Source organism: Adiantum capillus-veneris, chromosome 19 (assembly GCF_014529385.1).
Source record: "Adiantum capillus-veneris isolate H3 chromosome 19, ASM1452938v2, whole genome shotgun sequence".
Classification (NCBI taxonomy): Eukaryota; Viridiplantae; Streptophyta; class Polypodiopsida; order Polypodiales; family Pteridaceae; genus Adiantum; species Adiantum capillus-veneris.
The window spans coordinates 18,221,392-18,244,752 of NC_140949.1; the positions used below are offsets into that span (position 1 = coordinate 18,221,392).

At 40.9% G+C, this 23,361-nt stretch overlaps 1 protein-coding gene across 1 annotated transcript; it reads right to left on the minus strand.

Annotated features, from left to right (window-relative positions):
• Positions 1 to 18,384: 18,384 nt before the first annotated feature.
• On the minus strand, positions 18,385 to 22,485 carry LOC147433644 (uncharacterized). The gene is made up of 4 exons (XM_086490306.1): positions 22,064 to 22,485; positions 20,180 to 20,539; positions 19,663 to 19,714; positions 18,385 to 18,972 (listed from the first exon to the last, which is right to left on the minus strand). Exons 1-4 carry the CDS (start codon positions 22,281 to 22,283, stop codon positions 18,759 to 18,761), a joined length of 846 nt encoding a protein of 281 aa, XP_086346432.1. The 5' UTR covers positions 22,284 to 22,485; the 3' UTR covers positions 18,385 to 18,758.
• Between the last annotated feature and the right edge of the window lie 876 nt (positions 22,486 to 23,361).

Consider the following 23,361-nt stretch of genomic DNA (forward strand, 5'->3'; position numbering starts at 1 on the left):
TTTTTGATATCTTCAAGCGAATTTATGTGGAGTATCAGGTATTTGGGATACTTTGTCAACCAAATTTGTCTCCATCTTGGGTGTACCAAGGTTGAGTCCGTCTCCTATCCTTCAAAAGCCTCTGTTTGATGGATAGTAACTCAAACATTATGAAAGGATAAGGCAATGAATACTAGTGTCAATCTGCTTCTATCTTTTTGGGAGTAATCTAAGTGGCATTGAGGAGATGCAACACCGTCTCTCCCCACTGCATGGCTTCTTTCCATATTTGCTCTATTTCTTCAAGTACATTGGCCTTGAGCTCCGTCATGAATGCAAATTCAAGGTTTGGTGCTCATTAAAAGTTCTAGGTTCTATTTTGGTAGGTGTTCTCTGGAAATTATGTTGAATTATCAATGGGTTATGTCGGTCAATTGGGGGTTTTTTAAATACTGATCTTAAGTTAATGTGAGTTTTCTAAACACATTCTGTATTTTTTGTGAGCTATTAGCAAGAAGTCCAAAATAAGTCTATTACTATAATGAGAATATAATTTGCGCAAGTGAGATACAAAAAGATAACATGGAAACTACTTGATTAAGTTCTAAAATTCATTGATATGATCAAAGTACATTTGGAGACACGTCAAAAAAAGGGAAAGACAAGTCAAAACACCCAAAATTAGTATAATGATATGATATAATATGAAGAAGTGAGACACAAAGATTACAGAGAAACTACTTAGGGTCTAAAATTTCATTGACATAATCAAAATAAGTACATTTGGAGACACATCAAAAAGGCAAGGTAGACCCAAATTTTCCATGACATGGGGTGACATCAAATGAGAGGATATAAGTTGTGGTCTATCTAATCTACTTGATGAAAGTTTTTTATAATAAATATCAACTCTTCATTGGTAGGTTGATGGATCATCATATGCTGATTTTAATGGAGACCTAATCCTCTTATATAGACATAGTACAAATGTTGCAAGCAAGAAAAGTTCTTCCCTTTGTCTCTCTATTTTCAAAATAAGGACATGAACAAGAGGGTTCTGCTTGGATAGACATTGAGTAATAGTTCTTTGTTTGCAAGTTAAAGATGACATGGCAGTTTGTTGAAACTACTTGCTCATGGAGCACAATAGTTGTTAAGGCCCTATTTCTATCAAACTTTCATTCCATCCCATACATGTTTTTAACCTTCCCAAAGGCTAGAGGCAACTCAAAAAATATTACCATTGTACTTTACAGAGACCTCGTGTACCTTCATAGGTCAACAAAAGGTAGTATTCAAAACCCCTTGGGCTTGCAAAATGTTGGTGATACTGAGTTTCTTAGTCCCCTCCACAGACCCTCCTTGTTGGAATCCAAAGTCACAACATTGTGCATTCTTGTCTTTCCAATCTGTGTTTGCACATTTTTTGTATTGGGCTCACTGGCTCATCCTCACTGTCTAGAACATCCACAAATATTCTTGGTTGGCATGAAGCTATGCCCCCCTCATCTATAACGCCTTGGCAAGGAATCATCAATCAAGTAGTGTGCATTGTTGTCTACATCCCACTGCGGCTCTAGTGTAACACCACCATTCCATCAACACAAGCAAATGTGCCATTAGGAGGCAACAAACTCTAAAGATAATATGAGCTTATTAAGAGCTTTCCATCTTGAAAGTGTATTGGTCTAGGCAGGTGGTGACTCTCACTAGTCCACTCAATGACTACCTTCCACATGCAGGAAATATAGTAATGTTATAAAAGACGTTGTTAACTCATGAAAAGAAGCAAAAGGTTAACAACATGTAAAAAAATTTTGAATTAGTTTCTTTTTTGTGATAAAGGAAAGGGTTTAATGGATCCTAAATTATCTTTTCACTACATTTGAAGAGAATCTATAGATTCTTGCAATCCGCCTAAAATTCAGTCCCACCCACTAGTGTCACTTTGTGTACTTCCTCACAATGAAACCATCTTTTTCTTTGTTATTATTATACATCCTCTTTGAGCTACCATAAAAAACTCTGATAGTGATAATAAAGTGGAAGATTCAAGCAATGAATGGGATCCGTCAAGAGATGAAGTAGTTGTTAGCAACTCTACCAACTACCATGAGCAGGGAGACTAGGTGCATGGTGTCGAATTTCATGAGGATAGGAATTAAAGGAGGAGGAAGATGATGATGACGGGGTGATGATGAGGACATGGAGATAATGTGGATCGTGGTTCTGAAAACAACTAAGAAAGCTACATTGATACGGATGAAATGTCCTCTGAGGAGGACTAAAACAAGAATGTTTAATTATGTCCTAAGTAGTGGGCTTGGCCCACCAAAACTTTCACTTATGTACCTTGAAGTTAAAGTTTCCACTTACCACTTATGTAACTTAGTAATCAAAAACTTGTACCCTAAAGTTAGAAGTTTCCACTTAGTATCAAAACCACTTATGTAGCTTAGTAAGCAAATGAGTGGATTTGGTTTTGAAAATTCTAATTGATTGAACTTCATTTTTGCATGCACTACTATTGGAGATCTTTAAGCAACAAAGATGGTAATCTCTATGTATCCTCCCCATTCATAAGAGCAGGCTAGCGTAGGTGGACACCCTCCTTTGGTACCTTTGCATGATTTTCACTGCCATGAAGCTTGATTTTGCCCTATGCAGTGCAAGGTAAAGACTTATCTAATCTTTAATCCATAGAATAGGGCCAATGGCCCCAATTATTTTTGTCATTGGGGGGATCCAGGGGGGGGGGGGGGGGGGGGGGGGGGGGGCAACAATACCTATTTAGGCCCCTCTTGGCGAGAGAGTTTGAGGATAACGTCCCTGAAGCCAAAAATTGATTGTAAATTTGTTAACAAAATTCGCACCCAAAAATAAAAGAAAAGGGTGTCACCCACATTGTAAAAAAGTAGCAAAACAGTGCATGTAGATCTACTTGGAAGATGAGAAAACCATTTGTACTATGCTCTCTCTCTCTCTCTCTCTCTCTCTCTCTCTCTCTCTCTCTCTCTCTCTCTCTCTCTCTCTCTCTCTCTCTCTCTCTCTCTCTCTCTCTCTCTCTCTCTCTCTCTAGTGTGTGGCCTTGAGCTTGCTATTGTCTTGTGCTAGTGCAAGGTAGAGACCTGCTTGAAATCCCCTCATTGGGTTCTATCCCTCTTGATTTCCTTGAGCTCAATGCTACCTTGTTGTAGTGCAGGGGGGGAGACCTACTTGAAAAACACCTTCAATTGGGTGTTATGGACCAGGTCTTGAGTCAATGCTGCCATGTGCTAGTTGTCAAAGGTGTGGAATCAACCTTCAAGGATCGTGCCTACAAAATTTTGACAATTCCAAACCCTACAAATGGTACTTTCAAATCCTATACAAGTATGATTGGTCCAAGAAGGGATCCACAATGCTCACCAAAGAGAAATTGTATATCCTTGCAACATTAAGCCTTAAGTGCTGAGAGCAAGAAAAATTTATTGCACTATCTTGGGGGCTTGTATGTTTTGATTAATGCATATATTTACTTGACAAAAAGCGAGATATTTTGCACATGCTTGTCACATGCAAGCCCAAAGATGACATGGCCCACCACATGTTTGTAGATAACAAGAAAATTCTATTGCACACCCCATAAGGAGTTCTATTGGGAGTCTGCAATGTCCAATGGAGAACCCATGGTGGAGGAAGTGCAAAGCTTGGGGATCTACCTCTAGGTTTCTCTAAGTAAGTACTCAAAATAGGATTTTTTTTTTTGGACAAATGCAAGGTTGGTTTAATTTCTACTTGGACATTAGGTATGTCATTGAACAACTCTCATTGCACATTGAGTGGGCTTTGTGGCAAGAGTCTTGGAGCTAAGAAGGTTGGTTTAATTTCTACTCGAACATTAGGTATGTCACTGAGAAATGTTGATCGCACATTGAGTGGGCTTCCATGAATTGTGGAAAAGGCAGCTAAGAAGGTTGTTGAGACAAGCTCCCTAAAATAGACCTTACTTCTTGAAAACTAGTTTATAGGTAAGACCATACAACCTCGCCCAACCACTAATCTCTTTTAGTGACACTTAATCCTTGCATGCATTTTTATTTGCATTGCAGATGGGTTAGACAACTCATAAGAGATGGAGTGATAGAGGAGATGCCACTACCCATGAGGTCATTGACTATGATGGGTGGAGACCAAGATATGTTCTTGGCATAATGGAAGGACCGTGAAGTCACCGAGTGGGAGCAAGTCCATTGTCCTTGGTGGCTTGATCATCCACTAGCCAAACTAGTTTTTAGAATAGCCACTCTACTACAACCTCCTTAAAAGCGAAGAAATTCTCCACATCGTAGCTTCTTATAGTCTTGTGTGTAGGCCCGAAGGTTGTGCCATGCTACCACTTTTGTCAACAATCTACTTAGAGGGTATTGGTGATGCCTTGGCTTTATCCTTCATCACAAACCTCTCAATGATCAAAGCTTATTGGCTGAAATTACATACACTATATATTAGTGCTGTACACAATATAAATTGATAATGGCGCTCTAGGAATCACTCTTGCCTACTGAAAACGAGATGTCGACATACTTGGGTCTTTCTCATGTGGCACTGGAGTGAAAGGATTAAGGAGGGTAGATTACAGTGCCATTCATGGGAATGGAATACTTGGAGAGGTTAATATAGAGCTTGTGAGAGAGAAATTACACAATGGAGTAGATGCAAAATAAGTTGTACAATGGGTTGCATATATACAAACTTGTCACATGGACCTTGCCTGCTACACATGCTATACACACTCACACAAGTTTCTTGATTACACACACATCTTGCCTTCATAAATGCACACACATGCTCCACATGAATTCTAGACTAGGGGGTTTTCCTATAGGTGTGAGGTGCGACAAAATCCATAGAATAACTAAGCTGGATATGACAAAAAAATAATAGAATAAAGAACCACATAAAACAAGGCACTACTCTTACCATGTTCTATATGGGCCATGTCACAATGGTGCCTACCACTGCACCGAGCATGTCTATGTCATCATGAATAGGTAGCACATGTGGCAACAATAGATTTGGAATTGACACAAATTTGATGGATATTCTTAGAGTACATCGGGGAGATCTCTCCCATGTAACTTCTCGTGGGGCAGTGATTGCACAATCACTCCATTCCCTATCTCCTTGTCTTGACTAAAAAGAAATATGGATTCATGCTTGGAAAATGATACTGGAGGAACACGAATGTGAACACATCACTATTTAAGTCACTTTATGCCATTGGGTGCATAGAGCTAAAATAAACATAGTATGTAAGAAATTAGAGTCTAGTAGAATCTATTCTAGAAGCAAATTAACAATATATGAGACTCAGCCGACAAAGAGCTACATTTTATAAATTTTGAAATACCTTAATAGATGCCAAAAAATTAAGATTAATGTCACCACAATTTCACTAAAATACACTGCAAGTCCACAGCGCTCAAAAATTGTGCAAAAAACAAACATTCGCAATAAGATGAAGAAGGAATAAGAGGGAGAATGAGAGAGAAGCGATAGCAAGATGGAAGGAGAGGGAGCGCACGTGCACACACACACACACATACTCACAGAGAGAAGGGGGTAGAGAGAGAGAGAGAGTATATTTCGATAAAAGATAACCAAAAAAAGCACAAATTCTTTTATTCCTCTCTTCTTATATCTCTCCTCACTAGCACGCACGTTGGTGTCCCTTTACAAAAATAAAAAATAAAAACTTTTTATTTATTTTTTGCAGTAGCAAGCTCGTTGGCTATTGGAGCCCGTTGGTGAGGTTGGGCCAACAACACCAACGAGTTCGCTACTACAATAGGGCTCCAATGATCTCACTGTTGGAAGGGAACATTCTTTATTGGCCCTGTACCCTTCCCTTTCTATCTATCTCTCTCTCCACCTAACTCTCTCTCCCTCCAAAATGTTTTCTTCAATTTTCACATTAGGAAGGGAATGGGGTCTAAGGGGGCCTTTTTATTTGCCATGGGATTTAAAAGGTGATTATGGAAGGGGCAAATGGGTGGATGCCATGTGGACTAAAATGGTGGGTATGGCAGGGCCTAAAAGTAAGTGGTCAAACTTGTACTCTTTCATAAAATATAAAGAGAAAATTTCTTATAAATTCAAAAAATTTAACTTTTCTCTAAATAGTTGAGTAAAAACCAATCCTTTCTCTAAATAGTTGAGCAAAAACCAATCCTTTCTCTCTCTAGTGGCTGCCAGTTCTCCTTCCTCTCTCCTAGAAGGGGTCCCTCCAAAACCGTGTTGATCATTCCCTCCCTCTCTCTACTGTACCATCTCTCACTTCTCTTCACTTCCCCTTGCAAGTTGCTCCTCTTTCCTTCCGTTCAGTTTTTCCCTTCCAAAAGCTTCACATCAGAATTTTGAACCTCCTTTCCGTCCTCAAGCTTATTGCATTCTTGAGGGCTTCATTCTCCTCAAGCTGAAGTTCTCCATTTCTCCATGAGCCTCACTAAACACCTCTACCTAAAGCTGAAGATCTGCATTCTATCCTTCTGCTAGATCATCCCTCTTTCTTTCCTCAATAGGTTTCCTTCTCCTTCTCCATTAAGCTCTCTAGAGAGGATCTACTTCCCTCTCAAGCTTTGCAACATTATCTTCCCCATTAAGCCAACAAGTAGGTGGAGCAATATAGCAGTAAGTGGCATCCTTCACCTTTGTGTACCATCAAGAATCTTGCTTTTTATATAGCTAAGAACATGGATGTGCAGTCTCTAAGTTTTTGTCTCCAGGTTGTGCCACTATTCCCCATGTCATCATCAGGTACTCGACGACCTAGGAGTGTCATTGACTCCATTTCATGTAGTAATGTACAAGACGACAGTGGATATTGGGTGACGATGGAGTTCAAAAGAATGATGTGGGTGACAATGCAACCCAGCTCAAGAAGTGCACACAAGGTCTCAAGGAGACACATGGCTTATCGAGCACACCATTGTAAGGGAAGAATCATGGAGTTCAAGCAAACATAAGACAACAAGAGGCTTGCGAAGGTGCAGTATGTGTATAGTGCTTCACAACTGAAGCTAGAGATAGTAGTGGCCCCATCGAGGTTTCCTGTAAACTGTAATTTTACTCCTCTTTCAAGTTTTTAGGTTGTCTATTTAGTATTTTTGCCTTGTACGTTGCTTTTGATGATTGTAATATTTCCATTGCTTGTTCATGTTTGTAGATGTTTTTCCATGTGATTTTGTAGAGTGGGAGCCAATAGAGTCCTTCACATGAACTTTTGAGGCTATCCACACTGAGCTTGGAAAATTGCTATGTGCTAGCTGTCACTCTTTGAGCTTGCCTCACGTGACATTTTTTTTAATAATCATACTTATGTCACATCTAGACAAAATGGGTATGGTAATCTTTCTCCGATTCACTTTCCAACCTTGGAGAGTTTGGAATGGCCTAAGCCAGACAGTGCGTTGATCGCAACAACCAAAAGGAGAATCGAGGCGGATGTGCAAGCAGCAATGAAGTGCACCTATGGTTTCCACAAAGCCATGGTAACATGGTTTATGTCTCTTCATGTGTTTGTGTTTATCTTTCGACTTTAGAGTGTTCACAGGACACCACCAATGTGGACTTGCAAAGGGGGAAGTGCGATCAACAGATTCCTTGCAGCTAGATGGGAGACTAAGGGGGTCAACCACCAGGGAGATAGAATCAAGTGCTCTGTAGTTGCTGACAATGTGGTATTCAGATACTATATTGCGAAGAAAAGCTTGTCGATGGTCTTTCCCTATAGAAGATGCAAGCTGACGATGGGAGAATGGGAGACACTAGACTCTGATGTTGTTGTTGCACTAGAGAATCAGTTGACCTGCAAATACACCTTCACGAAGATGCAGTGCACCACATTACGGTGAATAATAAGTGGCACCTGGGTCCCCTTCGAGAGTATCTTAATCTCAAATATACCGTGTCCATGCAATATTTCTTTCTAATCAATAAAAAGGTTGTTCGCTTTAGAAAAGAGGAGCTTTTTGTGTGAGAATGTTCTGTTTCCGCGATGTATTTTTGTAAAAGCTTGTAACTAACAAGGATTTTGCTCCCATTAATACGGTGTTTTGAATCTTGTTTTTGCACATACTTGTTTATTCTCAACTTGTTCAAGTTTTTGATTGAAACGTGCAATTTCTTTGTTATGGAGCACAAATGTTTTCAATATTGGTGTCTTTCAATGCTTTGTCATGTGATTTTGTTTAAAATTATAGTTTTAAGTTATTTTGACGTTAATTTTAAGTGTTTTTCAGAAAGTGACTTTGGGTACATAAGTGACTTTCTAAGTTTTTAACTTCATGTCTCACATTCACAAAACTCTAGCTCTAAGCTCTCTTCGCATTTTCTTCGCAAACGAACCCATAGCAACGTCTACTGATGCACTTCTCACACAATTAGAAAAGGTAGGACTTGCAGATCAAGCACATGAACTACTCAGTGTGTTTGAGGGTACAATTGACATGTAGGCCACTACCAACCTTCATGGAGCGGCATTCCAAAGCTTTCTTGACTACATGGCGCAACACATGGAAGAATATGCCATAGTATTTGAGGGCTCAGATACGGCGTGGTTTCCAGTGGATTTCCTCAAGCATCTCTATGAGACCGACAAAAAATTTCACTTTCTCTTGTTGAGGTTTATTAAAGGCCTCACGGAATGGGACTACATGACAAAGGATGAGGATGATCTCATAGACTTGGGCATGGGGTGCATAGGCAACCAATTCATTTCTTGGGACATGGTTCTGGCCTTACTTGTGCTTGAGAGCATGGATAAGGGAAAATCAAAGAAAAAGGTCAACCAAAGACCACCTGTGACCATTGTGGAGGAATCAAATGTAGTTATTAAAGAGATTGATGAGCAGACTGAAGCATCTATTTCACTCATCCTCTTGCAAGAGCCCAGCTCCACTGAGGAGGAAGATCAAATTAAAGAAAGAGATGAGGTGTTGGAGGAAGTCCTAGACCTCCAAATTCTCAGTTTGCATGCAGTGGTGGTGGTGGATGATCGTCACTTTTTGTTCCTTGACAACATTGCCAAAACATTAGGACTCAAAGAAGATGAGTCGCTCGTAGTGCTTGCTATCTACGCGGGTATGAAGGATCCAGTGGAAAGGAAGTGAAAGTCAAATTTCAAATTGACTATGAAGACCAAGGTCTCCTAGCAAGCCTCTCTTTCCTCCCCAATGAAAACGAATAGAAGTTGGTGCAAACAGTAGCAAGTACACTTGCGGAAATCAAATCATATGCCTCATTCTATGAAAGTATACCGAAAAGGAATTTTCATCCACACAAACCACTGATCACGATTTGTAGAGATGATCGATCTAGCATCTATCTTACAAAGAAAAATCTTGAAGAGAAGGATGAGGAAACTGAGGTAAACAAAACTTAACCTGGTCGATTGTCTATTGTTCCTTACAACAAGTGTTTAAGTCGTTTAAAATGCTCATATGTTGATAAGTTCGCAATGCGTACTAGAGATTCACACAACCCGTCCATGGGTAGGGATAGCTCACTTTGGCACTACCTGAGCCACCTAGGGCTATCGATTCTTCCAGTTGCTCACACAGAGTTCTCCAAGAATGGTTCTGTAGAGCTGCTCAAGAGCAAAACATTAAGTGCCAAACTCACTAAAAATTCCCTCACCCTAAATGTTCACAAATGTATATTGGTGGACTGAGAGGCACCATTTTACACCTTTACAGGCAAGCATCTAGGCCTAGTCCTCTCTCACTCCGCCTTAAGCATAGATCAAGGGTTGACAAACCTAGAGAAAATTGTAAAATCCCTTGGTGTCGTCAGTCATTTGCCCCATACCCACAGATGTAATTCATAGTAAAACTAATCGACCATGATGTAATTTCCAAATCTGTACAAAATAATTATTTTTGTTAATAATTTTTGTCAACATTCGGTACTTGTTTTTTTTATTCACACTATCCAATAAATCTCATTTCCCGAACACATGCACGGAACCTTGAACATGCAGCAATCCGTCAGTCGGGGAGCACATCTCGATGATTTTTTTGAGAAACGGGGCAACCAGGGACGACAGACGTACGAGGTCAACGGGACCACCAATGAGCATGGCGGTGCCAGACGAGGTCGGATGGGGCAAAAAAAACCCCTGCGCACCGTGCTTTAGAAACCCGATTGCCTGGTATTACCTTGATTACTCTTTGTTTGACTCGCAATCCAAATCTTTGTGAAGTGGTTTTTGCAGTGGCCTGAGCACCAGGTGCGGGCTCCGGATTTTGAAGTGGATCTCTGTATTCTTCTTCGATTACTCTTATTTCTTGCGTGGCTCTGTGTAGAGATGAAATTGGTGAGGGATCTGAGAGAGGTGTGCGGTTGGCATGGTTTAGTGATCCGAGATCACCAAAAATATACTACATGGTGGTTTGATCATCTAGATTTGATGTTTGGGAGGTTGTTGGGCATCTGAAGCAGGTTGGGACGCTGGGTTATTCACTTATGGTTGGGGATGTGGATTTGAAGCCATAGATTTTGCATGGGGTGCTAGCTGCAAATTTTCTATGGTGTGAGTGTTTGTGGTGGTATTGATGTGCGTAGTGTCAGTCTACTTGTGTGAATCATCCGTGCGGTGTAAGATAAGAGTACGTGCACATTTGTGCCCGAGAGGATCTTCTAGAATGTGCAAACAAGAAATAAATTTCAAGTTATGAGTTTTGACTTATATAGTACTAATTTTTTTTAAAAAAATAAGAACTTAATAATACTAATAACTTTTTAAAAAAACTCCACAATAGACAAAATTTGATCCACCGAACCACTAATTGGGACGTCAACAAATCACGTGGCATTACAATGCATGTTTATAATAGAAGTGGTTAGTATTAGAAATTTATTGGTTTTTCACCCAACGCCTGTCATCTCGTCGCCTTGTCTCCAACCATCATTGGAATCAATCTTTTGTACTAGAAGCATGATATGATTGTGCCTTAGGATAACCACTTTCTCTATTCTACGTTTCAAACTTTTTTGCACTCTAGTCTTCTTCCTTTCTCTCCCCGCTAAAACTCTGTAGAACCAATTGAACATTTCGTGTAGGGCATTGCTCTTTTTCCTCCCACCTCCATGCCGTGTATTTTTAAAATACACTGCTTTTGCTTGATAGTGTGAATGCTACTCCAGATGCACAATGAACCGAATGTGTCAAGAAAAAATGAGCTACGAGCAAAAAGAATGTGTTGAAAAAGTAATGAAACTTTAGTTCAAACACTGATGTTTTCTTATTGCAAAGCCAAAGTGTTCAACCCACCATGTAATGTGTTATGTCGTCTCCCCCCAGGCATCCACCATTTGCATTGTGAAACTATTGATTACAAACTTTAAGGTGGATATCTCAGCACAAGTTAGCTTTGCCTTTTCAAGCAAACGAAAAATATCGATAGCAATAAATGCATGGAAAGAGGGTCATTGCGCATTGCTTGCACCCAAACATACACTTGAAAGTTTTCAAGTCTCCTGCCAAATGCCACTCCACTTGGAATGTATCCAGACTTGAAACCAATCGTTGTCCTTCTTGTTGTTACCGAATGACATCAACGATTGGGGTGTGATTAAATACCATTTGAGAGACTCATGTGTCTTGTGTGGGAGATGAAAAGCTGCCAGCCACCAAATATTCTTCTCTGACTCAACACCTAAACAGGTGTTCCCTTCTCGTTGGCATTTAGCTCAATATCAACGCCCACCAAAGCTCTATTCATAAGTGTAACGCTTACCCTTTCAAGCCGTTGACCTTTGACAATCTGGCACTCATCAAGCTTCATCACAAATATAACTTTGCCATCACACTCTTTCTGTGTCAACCCATATAATCTGATCATTGAATCATGGAGCTTCAACAAGTCAACATAGACATTATTGAACTTGTTGTAACGGAAGGATTTTCTCTCTACTAATGGTAGGGCATCCTCCACATATTGAAATCCACCCAACAAGCTTGCAACATCATTATTGACGCACCTTTTTGCAACATTCGCTGCAAGGTGTTGGCAACAACCTAAACAAACCTTTTGCTTTGTGACCTAGTGTGACAATTCTATACAAAGCTTTGTGGGCCTTGAAACTTATTCATGCGATGTCGCACACCTCCATCATCTCTTGAGGCGACACAATGCTCTTTATCTCACTGAAAACTTCTAGCGCAAAACATTAGCAATGCCATCATTGGATGGATCATCCAATAGCTCCCCCAACTCCTTTGGCTTGATGATATGCTGCAGTAGAGTATGTCCAATCGTTTGAGCATCGAAATTGATTCCCATCATCATCCGAGTCAACCTCCTACATATTAAAATAATATTATAGCAACCTGCAAAAATATAAGAAATTAGAAGCTTGCATTTGTATCCCTACCGAGTTTGACGAATACGTTTCTTTCGAGCTCCACTGCTTGAACATAGCATAGACATCGCATGTCTCTTGCGCTTGCAAATGTGGTAGCCCAATGGAATGTGTGTGAGATGATCATATTCACCGACGCATATTACGCGCAGTGTGTTGTAGCTGAACATAATTATTTAGACGACGCTCTTGCTCCATTTTTTGATGCTCTACTTTTTTATTAAGTCTTGACATCTCATCGTTTAGCGGCTTCGTCGTCTTGTTTGCTTTCTCTCTGACTTGTTGAATGTCTTTCACGTACTTCTCTTGGAATGATGAATAGGCAGCACAAAGATGTTTTCTTGCTTCCTTTTCATTGATGAAAGCTGAATATAATCTCCAGCAGTAGCCAAACAATCCGTCTCTCCCATCTCCAATAAAACATAGTAGCTCTGTGACATTATGAAAGGGCGGTGATGCATTCGTCATTGGATTGCCAGGGTAAATATGGCCATAAACCCATAAGTTGATTTCCCCAAGGTTCCATAGTTGATCTCCAGCATTGGGATTAGATGTGCCAAATCACACAGTAGCGTACTCGTACTCTAAATCATCATTTAACCGATATTGTTTTGTCTTGTTAGTAATGTCTTGCAGTGGTAGGGGATTGAATGACATTTGTGTTAGCTAATCAAGTAAATTAGAAAGAGAACGTGTAATGGTGACTGCTACAAGCAGGTGAAGGTTGTTATGGAGGAAAGAAGTGGGGAGTAAGAAATAGGAGAAAAGGATTACGTTGTGGAGAGAAGAGAGAGAAAAAGTGCAGCTCAAATCTCCTTTGAATTCGAATTGTTGATCATGAGTGCAGAGAGAGAAATGTTGTTGCACATAGAGGTAATTGAGTTTTCCATTGCTCTCAGCTGGAGTTGGAGTGGGAGAAGCATGAGAGAGAGAGAGAGAGAGAGAGAGAGAGAGAGAGAGAGAGAGAGAGAGGGGGGGGGGAGGATAGAAAGACAATAAAGGAAGAGAGAGTGGGAGAGAGGGCAGATCTGTAACCTTGGAGGATCTGGACTCTGTCAGAAGTGGGCACAACAAAGAATGTTCCTTAATGATTGGGAGGGGAAGTGACAAGAGAGAAAAGGGGGTGAAGAAAGAGAGAGAGTTGGCTCATGTTTAAGAGAGAGAATGCAGTGAGAAAATGTGAAAAATCTGCTTTTCTGGCAGGGGAGGGCGGCTGAAAAGTGCCTCCTTTAATGAGATCTAAGTGAGAGAGAGAGAGTGTTTTATATGTTAGAGAGAGAAGTGGGGTGGAAAAAGGACATTTTGAAATTCATTTATCCACCTCTCTTTTGGGTTACTAAATAGACTATTTTCAAACACAAAGTATGAAAATGGATTTTTTAAAAATCTCAGCATATGCCTTTTTGCCCCCAGGGGGGGTTCACCATAGAAAACTTACCGCACCACGTAAGTGCAAGGGAGGGGGGATTTTTTACATGTTACATAAACGTATAAGTTAGGGGCAGGCCCCCACTAATTTATATCCCAAACTAAAAAATAAGGGAGGGGGGTATCATATTTATGGGGAAGGGGGAGGGGGGAGGACTACCCCGTGTTGATTATTTGTAACGATTGGTCACCGGTGTGCACTAGAACTCGGATCAATTTTGGGAAAGGTACGTTGTCAGTCACTCTTTGATAGCTTTACTCAGTTAGATCATGTGAGACCTAAAATTTATATGGAAGATAGGGGTATAGAGTTTTTTTCATTGATTGTCGTATAAGCGTAGAAAGGGAGGTCATATTCCCTGATATGAGTCGTATATAAGGGTTTTATCAAAGTTGTCCGCTCGCAGGTGGCGTCCCGTTTTGTATATAGAGTGAATCCCCCGGGCTTTTTGGCCTCTCTTTTAGGCTTTGTCAAACTCGGCTTAAGCTTAAAGCATTCCCTTGAACTGCCAAATAAAGAGGCCCTCCTATATCTTATTCACTTCCTAACGACTATATACATATGAGTAAGTGCATTTATTGATGCCAGAGTATTTCATCATGTAGTGGGCTTGTCAATATATATAAAGGGATCATTTTCTGCTTACCAATTGCTTACTATTACTAGTATCTCTTTTTGTAGCAACCTCCTAGCCCTCTATCTCTTATCTCTCTATCTACCATTGCCTCTTACCCCTCCCATCAACCCTAATCTTACCGTATCTTGACCTTTCTCAACCCCAGCTCTACTATACCACTATCCCCTCTACTGCTCTCCTCCATATGCGCTCTATCTCCCTCTCTTCTCCCTCCATTCTCTACCTTTCTCCTCTCTCTACCGTCTATCTCTCTTGTCCCTCTCACCCTTCGTCCTCTACCCTCTACTTCTCTCCTCCTTGTACAATTTCTCTCTCCACTCTTCTCTATACCCTCTACATATCCTCCCTCTAGCCTCTACTTCCCTTATCCCTCACCCTTATCCATCTATCCTCTACTTGTTTCATCTCTCTCATCCATCCTTCACCTCTATTCGAACAAAGTCCATCTCATCACATCCATCCTTCATATACATTCCTATGACAAGTTCTCAATTCCTGGTGCATGTGGGAGGTATAGAGAAATTGCAACGTGTTGTTTTATCATCCAAGCCCCTTTGTTTATTATGAGCGGATCAAACAGGAGGCACCATTTAGTTTTAGTGTCTAGGCAATCACTCATGAGACGAAGATGGCGAGCCTAGCTTGGTGCCACTGCAAAATACAAAAAAAGATGAGAGAGATAGGGAACATGAGAGAGAGAGTGTGTCATAAAAACTAATATCTAACCAACCCAAATGATTTTCTCATATTAAACTGATCACTTAATGTGGGAGAATAAACGGGAACAAGGGTTAAGATATAGACATGTGCTTATAGATATATCTCAACACAGGGCAATGTTAAAGGGGCCCAAATGAGAGATGGTCTATCAAAGAGAAAGGCTAACCAATGGAGCATAAGACCTTAGGGTTAGCTTCATTGAAGACCTCCAATAATATGTGTAAAAGTCCTTTAACCTTAGGTAAGCTAGGGCTGAGCTTGAGGCGCGGGAACCCGACCCAGCTCGAGGTGCTTGTCCTGCTTGTCATGCTTGATGACTAAGATGCTTGAGGTGCTTGATGATTGAGGTGCTTGAGATGCTTGAGGTGCTTAATGATTGAGATGCTTGAGGTGCTTGACATGCTTGAGATGTTAGGGTTGCACTTGAGGTGAGAACCCAGCCCAAGCTTAAAGTGCTGAAGGGCCAAGCTTGTGGTGGGAATTGGGCCTATGCATGATGGCTTGAGGTGTCAAAAAGTCAAAGATTCAATCCCTACAAGGAGGGGGCGAGCCCTACATGAGGGGGGATTAGAGAGAACACCCACACACTCACTTGGTACAAAGAAAGCAAAAGGGACACTTGTCAAGTTCCTCCTCATGTTGCTCTCATTGTGTGCCTGAAGCCTATTGGTTGGCCACCCAAGGGGTCCAATGATAATTTAGGATATTTAATTAATTGAAATTACATTTATCTACCTCTCTCTATCAAAGGGGAAAGGGGGGGCACTTGTCTCAAGGCTACCCTTCCCGCTTGTAATGCCTCCTGCTTATGATTGGCTAGGCCTGGAGGGGTCCAATGAGCTTCAAGCATGAGCTACAAGGGGGGGTCGACCCAAGCAAGCTAGGGGGTTGCTTAGGGGGTATACTCACCCACACACACTCACAAACACTCATTGTGTGCTAGGCAAGAGCTCCATCTCCTTCTCCAAGCTCCTTGAGAAGTTGAGAGCCTACACCAACACTCTCGGCTATGGAATGCAAATCCAACCAAGAGCTATGCTTCAATGCTTAAGCTTTCCATCTTCTCCATCTTCATTACTAATGCTATTATGTATGCTAAGCAAGAAGAGTGATGATAAGTGAGGAATTATTTCTTTCTCCTATGGAATACTTCTTTTTCCTCTTCCCTACCCTCATTCCCTGCTAGCACTCTCCACCTTCGAAGGTGTTTGAGGTCTTGGGACTGAGGCTTTGGATACTTAATGCTTTCTACAAAGTGCATGTTATGCTTATTGCAAGAAGGCTAATGGTTTATTGCAAGTAGATTAGTTACTTAATGCAAGTAGATTAATTGTATTGCGAGGTAGATTAATTGCTGCTTTAGGCACAAGTTGATGCATAAAAGTATACATCTTCATGCACTCAAATGATTTAGGGAACACAAAGACTAATGATGTTCACGAGTTCTTGATTGTTTTCAAGCTAAGATTGATCGTTGATATTATGCAAAAGCTTGGTATATGAAGCTTCCATCTCCATAATGCCAAAGAGGTCTCAAGGAACACAAAGATTGTATTGTACCAAGTCTCTCTTAATGAGAGAATCTATAATACAAATGCCTTTTGGAGGGGGGACCGACTCCACATAAATCCAGCCCTCAACTGTTGTCATATTCTCTAAACTCTCTCTCTCTCTCTCTCTCTCTTGCAAAAGTATTGCTCATGCCTAGTTAATTAAGTGTTATGATTAAGTTGCTACTACCAATTAAGTTCACCCTCTATGCTCTCAAAGTTGCTCACTCTAATTCTCTTAATTCCGCTATTCTCTAAATTCATAGGCCATTTCCATTACAAAGAGTGATATTACCTAAGAAAATTAAGGAGGAGATATGGAGATGGATAGATAGAAACGATGCTATTTAAGATAAATACATACAAAAATGGAGAGAGAGAGAGAGAGAGAGAGAGAGAGAGAGAGAGTTGGACATAGACAAAGGGGGTGAGAAAGGAAGGGCAAAAGAGAGAAAGGGAAGAAAAATCAAGAGAGAGATAGTGGGAGAGCCGCGCGTACACGTGCGCGCACACACACACACACACACAAGCTCACTTCAAATCCACCCCTCTTATTATGGCCATTGAGCAATCTCGAGAGTTGTAGATTTAGCAAAGCAAGGGGAAGTACCACATATAATCGCAATAACCAAATTCTAATTGAAGATAATAAAAAATTGCTTCTATCAACTCTCAAGCATTCAAGGTGAAATTCTAATTGCCACCATACGATTCTCGTAAAAGAAGGTGCCAAGCCTAGGAAACAACACTCTTCCGTGCAAATTGACAACTTTCGTTAGGAAGAAACGGATAAACATCAACACCTTGAGGTGGATTTCATTTTTGAAATTGAGAATGGGTCTCTAATTATCATAACACCAAAAGGAATAAAAAATGGGTTTCCATTGACCTAACGCAAGGCAATGCTATGACAACTTCATGCCAATTGCCCTTGGTCAATCACATACCATGTGTTGCACCTTGTAGCAAGGAAGAAAGCCTATCGTTTTTTAGATTAAGTGCTCATTGCATCACGAAAGATCAAAATATTAAACAACAATCGCCACAAAATGGAGCATCTTTGCCTATAGGGTCCGTCTCAGCCAAGGTAGAATTCATGGTCGAATCGTGTAGAAACATGATATGATTGTTGTGACATGGATAAGATTGATTGTAGTGATTGTAAATCTACCCAAAGCCAAAAAGCCCAAGGAAGGTTTTCATACATGTATGCAAAAGTATCATGACAATTATATCGCTTGTTGGTCACATTTGAATGGAACCTGAATACTCAAAGACACTCTAGTGATGCTCTTATTTGCAAGAACCCACATCCATCAAAGATGAGCTAAATGATGCTTTCCCTGTTGCAAATAGCATGGATACCCAAATGGAGCAATAATATGGTAGTATTCCTATCCACCACCTCCATTCCAACACATATAAATGAGACTTTGCCCATCCTTCACACTTATTCATGAGCACTTGCATTCCAAGTGTAGAAACCCTTTAATAGTTTGAAAGGGGTGTAGGTTTGCCCATTTGTCCAAAAAAATGTGCACATCCTTTTAAAAGATAAATCCACAAGGCATACCACCAAGGAGATGGAACAAGAGAAATAAAATTGAGATGATCTAGTTGATTAACATAAACAAACTCTGCACACATTTTCTCCAATAACGGTAGGCAAAAGTGAGACTTTATAATCATGATAATAAGAATAAAATATTAAATGACAAGTTTTGAACGTAAGGAACTATCTACAAGAGTAAAACTCAAGGATAGCATTTATACATAAGTTATACAAAGTGGTTTTCAAAGAGGAGTAGTGGGATTCAAGGCTAAGTATGTGACAACATCACTTAGAAACAAAAAATTCCTATGTCCAAATGTCTTACTCGAGGAAACCACTCCTAAGTAAAAATGTCTAGGGAGTTCATATGGATCTACTCTCAAAAGTCGTGGCGAGCCTAGCAGAAGCCAAGAGCAATTGCATCGAGCTAGTCAAACTCTTGCCGTTATAGTCGCTACCCAATGGGAGCGGCGAACATAGTCAAATTCATTGTTTTGAGGACAAAGCAATAAGAAGAATGCCCCCACATAGAGCATACAACCAAGGGAGGGTAATGGAGGGAGGAGGGGCTGAGTTCGTGCTTCCTATAGTGGTATTGTCTCCAGTAGGTGGGGTGAAAATTGTACCGGTATTATTGCTTGGTGTAGTAGACCCAGGTGTAGATGTTGACGGAGGTGGGGGACTTACAGTGATATTTGACCTGGATCACATTACACGAAATGAGTAAGCGAGCCAATCAAGTACGTATAGACATCTCTCTCTCTCTCTCTCTCTCTCTCTCATATATATATATGTATGTATGTATATTTTGTGTGTGTGTGCGTGCGCGCACAGACTGGTCATCGCATTTCCCTCTTAAGTAACAAGTAGTGACTTCAAGATTCATCGGTCATGTCTTTCAGGTCTCTTGGGAATGTTCCCTACAACTTAAACAAGGTGAAGGGTCAATTTGGCATTCTAAGCCATAGATGGAAAGGACCCATATGAGGCTCTTGAATGGAAGGACCCATTCACAAATTAAAAGATCTTAATCATCCAATGCTTCACATTAAAAAAAAGTCAAATGTATACCTAACTCCCTTCTTCTCCAAGGATTGTTTTAAAAAGCCAAAAGCATGCTCTTTTTTTTTGTAAATGGTGTGGCTAAATAAGAAAAAACTAGATTAACATTTCTATCACCGAAGTGTGGTGGTCTATAAATTGCTTATTCCAATTTTCTCTTCTACGGATGGCTCCTAAGGCGTTAAGAACTTCTCCTTCTTATTCTACTACTCTATATGTCTATGCATATACACATACATACTTCTAGTAAATGTAACTTATTGAAAACAAACCCGAACTCCAAAGTTACCTCAAAAATTAGTAATCAATGTTGGTGAGAAAAACTTACCCTGAACCTGAACCTGAACCTAGTGCTTGAAACACGCAAGTGCTAGAGGCACCTGTGTAAAAAGGTATTCAACATTAAAACAAAGAGTTGGTAATCATCACAAGAAGTTTTGGACAAAATCTCATAATAATTCCCACATTGTAACTTACCTCAACATCATGAGCTTCTGCGAGGGAGGCACCGTATACCTAGCTAGGTACGATTGGGGGCCCTACCCCCAATCGTACCTAGCTAGGTATGCGGTGGCTCTCGAGCGGAAGCTCATGATGTTATGCATTGTATGAAAAACACTGAAAAGGACTCCGTTTTCCTACATGACAAAATTTCTAAATCTTCTTGTCTCTCTCTCTCTCTCTCTCTCTCTCTCTCTCTCTCTCTCTCACACACACACACACACACACACACACACACGGTTTATTGTGAACACACATGCAAGGCGTTTAACACAGAGAATGGGCAATCATCAAAGTCACTCACAGAGAATGAGAAAGAAAGGGGTAACCAGCACGTCACTCACTTGGATTTGTAGAGGTCGGTGCGGCTAGCCCATTGAAGCTACACGACCCCGCGGCACCATTTTGCGAAACGTAGTATTCATTGAAGGCATACGTTGCATGTGCAACGATATTGTTGGGGTTGTAGCAAGAACCTCCAACTTGCAAAGGCGAGCAATCCACATTCCCTAGCCCAGTCCCACTCCCACATGCCCAATCTAGCGCTGTTTGCAGCTGTGTTGTATCCGCGTCTGGATTGGCCTGACAATATAAGCCTGTTTGCAATTGTCTCCTATAGTGAAAGAAGGAAGAAGGCAAGTGCACCACCTCTGCCACTTCCTCTGACTCTTCACTCATCATCCTCCACATTCTTGCATAGCACCCTGAAACAACAGAATGGCTTGCACTACGTCAATAACTTGCCATCCTCATCTTCGAGGAATGAGCAAAAAAAAAAGTAAAACTTCACTGATGAAACAAAATCTCCACATTCGATTAACCAGGAAGTTTGAGTAAAGCCATACCTTGATGCTAATCCTAAATAGAAGTCTAAAGCAGTAATACAGGTGGCCACCAGCTTAAACATAAGAAAATCGTTGAAAAGCGGCTAGAGACAAGATAGAGATGTTGTGTTGCAAACTGGCTATTTCTAGCAGTTCCATAACTAAGAGAACTGAGACAAAAATGTTCGCATGCCTGGCAAGCACACAAGCAACTCGCGGACAAACGCTGCGATATTGGAAAGATATCAAAATAAGGTCTGTACCAGAACACTTCAAATTGACAACACAGGGGCCTTTGATTTTAGTGCCTATCGTTGCGATCACATTGAATGCATATTGTAGTTGCTTGCTTTAATCTTCCCCATCTTTAAACTAATCTCATAGTTATACTTTTATTCATGTGCAGTCATTGGCTTCCTCCACTGGCTGGCCGATTCCTGGCTCTTGAAAAGGTAACTGCAGAAGAACAGATAATAAAACGAAAAAAATATATGCCAACTATCAATTGGCCACAGTTTCCCTAAAGGAAATGTGGCCTTCAAAAAACTCTGGTTCCTACAACTGTGTTCACACTATGTTCATGGAAGACAAAAACAATCTGTTCACATTCAGGCATGTATCTGCTCTAGTGAAAGTGAGCTGCAAAAGTGGATTCAAAGCAAGTGGATTGATTGCGGCACAGTATTTGGAACATTCCCTGGCTAAAATCATTCTTCATTTTCAGCAAATAGGAGTGGGGACAGTGACAGATTCCCTAGCATGACACCTTTGGTTAAATGCCAACATCAGGCCACAACTTCCTCAGCAGCTACCCGAACGCCCGGCCTGTTGGGATTTGTTTCATGCATACTCAGCTTTACAAAAGGGGCAGGCATCTTTGCCCCTTCGGAAGAAGCCACTAGTTGCTACAGCGGGCCAACACTGTGGCCTCGACGGCGGGATTCATTCTTCGTTCATTAAAGCAAACAGGACTGAGGACAGTGACGGCTTGCCTAACAGTTTGTCATACAGCGAAATGCTGGCTCATTGCTGCCCTGCTCTACTCCAATTTGCCAGACAAAGGAAGCTTGATACTTCCACTTAGTTGAAGTAAGATGAGCTCCACGGAAGCACATAATATACAGCATAATTGTGTTCATCATGAAATAATTACAGGTTAGCAACAAAAGACTAGGCTTGGCCAAAGACAGAGCCACATAATTAGCAGAGCAAAAGAATCCCCCCCTCCCCTTTCTCTGTTTAGCCGGTTCAAAGCGTTAGGTGCTCTGCTTTAGCAAATGGACATGGCAGAGACTACAACACAGACATCAAGGAGAGTAATCGAGTGGGCAAAATCGGTAAAGCGATGGCAGAAATCCTTATGGAAGAAGGGGGCAGGGGAGCAATGACGGCATACACACATACCTGTGGAATGATGAAGGCAAAGGAAGAAGAGGGTTAAAGCGTGAAGAATTGACCAGCTGTTCCCGAGCCTCCCCATTAATCGTGGCCGTCCACTAATCATGTCCTCTCTCACTGCGAATATGTCTCTGTGTGTGTGCGCTCCCGAGAGAGAGAGAGAGAGAGAGAGAGAGAGAGAATGATGAAAGCCGTGTTGTGTGCTATGGGTTGAAGAGTCACACATACACACACACACACGCACTCTCTTTCACATCCCACACAAAATAAAGAGCGGAGGAGGCGCAACAGCGCGCACGAGGCAACAACTAGGCTAGGGAATGGCTTTCAAACGCGACATTCCAACGTCCTGACGCCGGATACTAATCAACGTTGCACAGAAAGAGGAAGAGGAGAGAGGGAGAGAGAGAGAGACGTGTTGCTGGAAACAATCACGATGCAAGCGTTGCTGGGTGAAGAGGAAAGGTAAAACAGACTCACAAGCGCGAGAGAGAGAGAGAGAGAGAGAGAGAGAGACGGGATTGACATAATAGAGCGGAAGAAGACAGCGAATAAGAGCATTTCTAGAGATTGAAAGGTTAGCATTGTGTAATGGCACCTTTAAAAAATAAGGGAAATTTACCAAAATACCCCCAATATTTTGTCATAAATTCTCAATATGCCCTACAAATTTTTGCAAATTCCCAAAATACCCCCTAACTTGTGAGACAGAATATCTCCAAAGATTTTTATTTTTTTTTAAGCTTTTCATAAGAAGATTGATTGTGTATCAATACAAGATGCTAAAATTAAAGCCTAAAACTATAGTTCACCTACTTTGTTAAGCCTGTGAAGGTAAGCCTCGATGAGAGGCGGTAGACACATGTAATCTTCAACACCTCAAGGCTCGGCGTGCGCTTGAGGTTGTTTTGTAATTTTATGGTGTGCTTAATACTATTCACTCCGAGATTTTGAGTTTTGTCCTAAAGATCAAAAGATTCACTCAAATCTGTATAAGGAGGAGTAGGACAAAGTTAAACTCTAGCAACTTGAAGTTCGTGCAATTTGAGCAAACAATTATGAAAAAAGTGCATGGAGTAAAGGAGCCAATTTGGAGACATCCAAGATAATGGGAAGGATCTGTGTGTATACTGCACCAAATCATGCCCAGAGAAGCATAGCTTATAGTTGGGCAAAGAGATGTCTGCATTTAAAATTCGAATTGTGATGGTGCATTTGACAGGGTGCATGCTAGTGCATAAAGAACTGTTGTGTTATAAAAATGGATACCGGTTGTGACATTGACCAAGGAAGTTTAGGTACGA